The sequence below is a fragment of the Pygoscelis adeliae genome, unplaced genomic scaffold (assembly GCF_000699105.1).
Source record: "Pygoscelis adeliae isolate BGI_AS28 unplaced genomic scaffold, ASM69910v1 Scaffold4, whole genome shotgun sequence".
NCBI lineage: Eukaryota > Metazoa > Chordata > Aves > Sphenisciformes > Spheniscidae > Pygoscelis > Pygoscelis adeliae.
Genome location: NW_008824986.1, coordinates 14,706,921 through 14,713,603, shown reverse-complemented (window position 1 = coordinate 14,713,603; position 6,683 = coordinate 14,706,921). Strand labels below are relative to the sequence as shown.

The window sequence follows — 6,683 nt, the reverse complement described above, 5'->3', positions numbered from 1 at the left end:
AGTATCTATTAGTAACAGTTACTCTTTGCCAGCAGCTAGACTTCTTAATCTCATTGACTAGGTCAGATTTCAAGGCTATTCAATTCATTGTTTTAGAGTCAAATGACATTCTGTCATAACTTCATACATTATACCCTTTGCATACTGTCTTCATCTCTTAAGTCGTAGAAGCATATCCTTTGAAACCATCACATCTTATTTTACCAGTTGCCACATGGACTTACCCCACTTATTAGCTGCTAGAGTAATAAGAATGATAACAATAAGATAGTTAATATAGCTTTCAGTCATTTTTCAGCAAAACCAACCTATTTTAGAAATATTTTATTTTGGATATTATCTCCAGAGACATTTATTTAACAGCAGGATCTGCTTCAGGGCCTCAGCTGGGACCTTCACGCCCAACAGAAGGGGATATTAACTGCATCGCAGCAGGTGCAGGCTGTAAGCTTAAAAACATCTTATCTGGTGGCCTTTAAAATTTGTTTGTTTCAGAGTTTTGACATTCACATACTCTTTATTGCTGAACCATGGTATTTCTACAACAAGTTCACCTTCCTGAGATGATCCCTCTCTTTCAGGAATCAAATACTGCATGTGGTATATGGTATCTGGCTTGCATAAAGGCATCCTTGTGCCTGTTGACAGTCAGGAAGGTGACAGCAAACAAAATGAATTATGTTGGGGAGGGAAGAAGATTTCAGAAGATAAATCACCTCCATTGACAGGCATCTCAGAAAACATTTAGAGTGGACAGAAGGACATCGTGGAAAGAATAGCAGCTGGAAGTGAAACAAGGCTGCATTGGTCTATTGTCTCATTCCTCAAATGTCCTGCAAACTTTCCCTGAAGACCAAGAGGTATTTACCCAACCTTGTGATGACAGCTGCAAAATCAACCAACCTGCAGTTTCACTTGTTCTTTTTAGCCTCTGACTTCACGGTCCTGTCCAAATTCAACCACCTTAATAAGCTTTACTTTGTAAGCCTGAATTTATTTCAGATTCAAGCACCTTTCTCTCCTTATCGTCTATCCTTAATTTCCTTGCAATGTACAAATTTACCCCAGGAATCCCTGTAAGGTAAAACAGGGCCAATACACTTAGGTGGAGAATTTTGCCTGGTATCATATTATACAGTATTATATTCCACAGTTTTTATTTCACGTGGGCCTTCAAAATATAGTTTGGGTGTTTTTCTTAGACTGAGCAAGCCCCCACCCTTCCCTGCCTTCTTACCAATAAGCCCCGAGTAAGCGAGGAGGCAGTCAGCGTAGTTCTCCTTCAGACAGCTACTAACAGACCGTGACTCAGGCTGGCAGTTTGTGAAGAAATCTGCAAGGCGAGATCTGCAACGTGAAGAAAAATGCATATCTTTAAAAATCAAGCCTGAAGGCATTCTTACCTTTTACACTCTTTTTATTTTTGGACAAGGCTTAATATTCTTTAACTTAAATATATACTGGACGCATTTCAGCTGATGAGAGTCTCTTTCTAAGAGGCATCTCTTTCCAGAATCCATTTTTGAAGTCAGAACAAAAAAGTGTAAGAAAACAGTAAAAAGGGACAGAACAACAGGGAAATGCCTGCCCTTTACTAAAATAAATGCTCTGCATTTCCATGCCAAAAAAAAGACAAAGACCAATTTTATCCTATGAGCAGTCGTTTTGTCTGGATCTGAACTCTAACTGGAACCTGTTATTCTACAGATTCAGAACACAGTTTCTGCTGTTTTACTGATTACACAAAACTGTATGTTTGTGCTCACAGAGTCCTCTTACTACATGACTTGAGGCAGGACCTGCTTTGGTACTGCCCTGAGTTTCCAGGGGATGGGCTTACCCCTGGCTCTGGACTGGCCTGCAGAATCAGCTGGCTGAACTGGGGTAGCAGGCAAATCCAGATGGCATGGTCTCCACAGCCCCCCAGAGCCATGGTACTGAGAATCTATTTGTTCTTGTAAATTGTGCATTTATTTGAAGTCTACAGTATTGAACCCAAGGCTGAGAAGAAGGGAATGTGTGCTCTGCATCGAATTCTGCTGCTGAATGGCCGTATTATCTTCACTTACCTCAGTTACCCCATGTCCAAGAGCTGGAGAGCACTGCTTACTTATAGAAAGTGCTTTAAGACTAGGACCAAAGCTGTATTGCAATTAGCAGATTACGACTATGTTTGAAAACAAAAAAAAAGGACTAGCAGCCACAAACTCTTCTGTTATTTGCGCTTTAAAGGCCACATAATGCTCCCATTCAGGTCTGTAAAATTTAAGAGGCATCACCGAGGTGCGTCAAGGTCCCACACCCTACAGCTGCTCTCCTGCCCATCTTGGTCTGCTCTCTTCAGCTCCACTAGTGCTTTCACTTAGACTTGTAAACTTGGAGCAGTGACTTTTGTTTATCTACAAAGTGTTATTTAGACCTTTATCTCCATGAACAGAATTATTTAACCTCCCTACTTCGATCTTCTGTGAAAAAGGGATGAAAATGTTCTTTTGCATGTAACAACTCACAGCGATGTTTCAGGATCAGGTGCGTAATCTTTGCAAAGCCCCGTCAAAATCAGAATAATCTATGCATTTTCAGCACTGCTCTAATATTATGTAGATTTGCAATACAAATGCTCTTTTTTAGTTTTGCAATAAAAACACAAACGTTAGCAGAAACAAGTGATTTGCAAGTGATTTACTTTATTTGTTTACATGCTCCAGAGACTAATTATCTTTGTTTTCTTTATTGTTTTACCTATCTCAGAATGGGATTGGATGTACATCATTAATTGGTCTGACAGCAGTGATGGGCAAACTTCAAAAGGTTCACAGGCTTAGTTTGAGAAAGCATCCTATAAATAGACTGTATGCAAACTGTACCTGAATTTATCTGAGCTATTCTCATGACCTCTTCTTAGTTCCATCCCTCGCTAACTGTACTGACACCAGCAAATCCGTGGTTTTCTTTAAACCAGTCAACTGTAAGCTTTTCACTCTCTCCCTTCCCTTATTAACCATTTGACCTTGAGATGGACATCTGTACCCAGTTGCCTTAGTAGCTTTAAAAAGTCAAGCTCTCTACTGACCCTTCAAGATACCCTATATGTATACATAAATTTCTAAATTTCTATAAAATCTCTGCTTGGCTGGTGAATATATACTGTACCTACCAGGGGACAGGCTGAGAAGAAATAGATCCCAAGGTATGGGAAGGGATAAATAGCAGCACCATGAAGAAAATCTGGGCAAGGAAACCCTATGTCACTGCAGTGATTCCTCTCTCAGCTGATAATTAAGATAGTGGCTTGGATCCAGCCACCTGAGCAATTGGGAACAAAGGCAGTTGACAGTTTCTAAGGTTTTTACAAATTCTACTAATACCTGGATGAAGTCTGTTTCAGGACAGAAGAGAGCCTATTACATCTACCTAGTATGAAAAACCTTTGCCGTGGTAGAAGGAGCAAGCCTGCTCTATGTGCAGTATTTTTGTGTTTCTAAAACGAAGTAGCTCCTCAGATTTAAATTTCATTATTTATGTGACCACAAATAAATCTTTCTGGAGCGGCAATTATACGATCAGCACCTTGAAAATCCTGAAAACATTTCTTGCAATCATTTCATCATTCTTAAACGTCCAGTTCTCCCTTAGATTATTAGGTGCATTGGTCCAGAGATCATTTAATACATTCTTCTTCTCTAAATGTTTTTAAGGACTGATAACTATGGAATAATACCAGTCATTTACTACCCAGTCTGCTTAAAGCATTTATTTGTTGTAAACCCTAAAGGAGGCTAAAAATTGCTCTGCTGATCTCTTTTGCATACAGCTTGATTTCTATGTTAATTTCTGAAGAATTTTTGTGGTCATAAAAGGTAATGATCTGACAATGTTGCACATTTAAGTTTTCGTAAGCCAAATATAGTTCAGATAGCTCTGGTCCGAGCATTACTGGACATCATCACACACCTCCTCCCTAGTGAGTCATGCAAACTTCATGCTATCAAAGTTCTCACTCTCTCCTGAGCTGTTAACTACACCTGATATTCATGTGGATTCATTTCCACTGGAGATAAAGTTAAGGCCAGCAAATAAAAACAGAGACAGACCTCCATCTGCCACAGAGTAACTCCATCATTTTCAGTGAAGATCTGCTGATTAATGCTCACTGAAGATCTAGGCCCAAACATTTCCAGTATAGTGGCACTGATGAAAGCATGCTCATCAGCAATACTAAAACAGTGGTACTGCTATTTATCTAGAGAGACAAATTAGCCTAATTAGGAAACATATTATCATTTATCCTTAAGTATTGCACATGATATTAAGAACTGTTTGGGTAAAAGAGACAATCGTTCTAGGTATTGCTGAAAAAGAGCAATCAGATGGTAGCAGTCCTATAAAAATATTCATACTGTGTTAACTGAGTGTTCCTTCAGTAGGAAGCAACTTGTGGGTAGTAACTGGTGGGTAAGTGTCTAACCCACGACCGAGCAGCTTGGTAATCTAGAGGAGAAACAAGCTTGCAACATGTGTGCCTTAAAGTGTGCACGATCTTACATGTGCAATGTACATATATGTATCTATTTGCTAGATGGCTGGAGAGAGGCAGGCAGTTTTATGTTGTACGTAACATGTAGCAGGACCACATTTAAAAGGAACTACTAATTTCTTTTTCTGTTGAAGAATCACAAATCCTCTTTGTGCACAGCAGCAGTAATGATTTTTTCCCTTCCCTTGCATAACAAAAAGGAACTGAAGAGAACCACAGAGAAATCTTCTTCCCTGGAAGAAAAAAAAAAATCCTCTCTTTGTACGGCAAAAAACACACAAATTAAATGCGTCCTATCTTAGCCCTGGAAAATCTCCTTAAAGTAGACTGCAGATCTTCTGGAAAGCGTACTTTAAATATTTTGTATACCCCTAACTGAAAAAATAAGAATAATCCTATTGGCAAATTCAAAGAAAATCTGCTCAAACAAGTCTTTCTGAGAAGAAGAGAAAAAAATCCCAAACCTGCTATTCTCTAATGCTTTGTATTAGCACCAGTAAAATCATTTGTAACAGTTAAAAATACAGCGAAAACAAAGTTAATTTGTTTTCCTTATGATAGTGGCTTTTCAAATACTCAGCAGGATAAATCAAAACTTTCAAATTTTGCTTACAAATAAGCTTTGTTTATAGCAGTATTGTGTTTAATCTGCATATAATTTTTGAGGCAATTTAATTTTATATAGCACAGCCTGTTGTGTAGGCAACATTGATTAGGTTTTCACTATTTTTTATTCTCAAGGTTTTGTAAAAGTTCTTTGATGTTCTGAAATTATATTTATCAGTTCTCCCTCTTTAAAGTTGATCAGCTCAGCTTCAGTACTCGTGCAATATTTAAAAGCATGATATAAATGATGAAGTTGCAGAAAATTTCTAAAACTGTATTTTTAGTTTGGATCTGGTGTAAATCATAGCCTACTGAAAAGCAGCTCTACGAACCAGATGCATGAGCCCTCCCCAGGAAGTACCCCTACTGCTTGGTGGGCAGGTGTTGATTTCTCTTACTTCTTTTTTTCTCTCCGGCTGTATGCATCTTGAATTGCTGGTACACAGGGGCTCAGCTGAGAGAGAGAGAAATCTTCTCTCTTAGCCTTGCCTTTGCGTTGGTGATCTTCAGACCAAGAAAGACATTCAATCCGGATCTCCCGCTGACTGCACACACGTACGCTGTGATGTCCAAGTGAGCGGTTACAACTGCTTGCCCTGTTAGTGAATGCAGGGAGTGACGGCTGCTGTCCCCTGCGCTCACCTCAGTGATGTTGGGTGAAGACTGGACATGCTCACTACCACCTCTCTTTACATTGCAGCTTGTGTTTAGGTACCTATTTATGGCTCGACAGCAGTAACATAAAGAGTACGTAAATGCCAAAGCTGAGTGACTGGGGGGACTACACTGATTAGTCAAAGCTGCTCTAGTGTCTAGACACCATTTGGCAGACACAGTATAGTCACATAAGGGAAGTGCTGCATCAATATTCAAAACAGCAAAGAAGTATAAACCTGACACCGAAAAAATTCAGACTAAGTCAATGAATATGTGTCATAGTGATAAACGACACCATTACAGAAAAAAACCAAGCCAAAATACTTGTTCTTCTTTTGTGGGGTCAAATGCAGTATCCTCCTCTGTAGCTACACATAGCTCCCGTATAGCTTGGGTGGTGCTATTTCTGCCGGGATGCAATAGTGGCAAAAGGGGTTGATATGTGGCCAAACTAATGGCTTCGTTGTTGGAGGAGCTTTTCATTTTCTCTTTGTTTCATAAACACACAGTGAGTGGGCAGTGAGAAAATGAGGCAAAGGCTACATAAGAAACTCTATCAACCAGGGAGCCGAAAAAAGCCTCAGAGCAGCTCCATCACAAGAGAGATGACCCTCCCAGCACCTAGTAATATAGCTTTGACCCTTTTTTTTTATTAAAAGACACTAGAGCTGTGTAATACTAATACATCTCATACCTCCTTAGTTATGTACACACATCACTGAGCACCTGTGAGTAACTATAAATTTTGACAGTTTGTTTTAAATGGTCATTTTTACATATATTTATTAAACGGCAACTCCATCAATTTTTTTCATCAAAAGGGTTAGTTTTTCTTTGGTTGCTACCCTCCTTCTCTAACAATGACAGTGTCTGGGCCCTGAGG

At 39.3% G+C, this 6,683-nt stretch overlaps 1 protein-coding gene across 1 annotated transcript in view; it reads right to left on the bottom strand.

Annotated features, from left to right (window-relative positions):
• Positions 1–6,683, bottom strand: part of GFRA1 (GDNF family receptor alpha 1) — a 145,069-nt gene that overhangs the window by 36,044 nt on the left and 102,342 nt on the right. Inside the window, exon 5 of the mRNA XM_009325919.1 lies at positions 1,238–1,347. Coding sequence (XP_009324194.1) covers positions 1,238–1,347 — 110 coding nt within the window. The remainder of the gene's footprint in view (positions 1–1,237; positions 1,348–6,683) is intronic.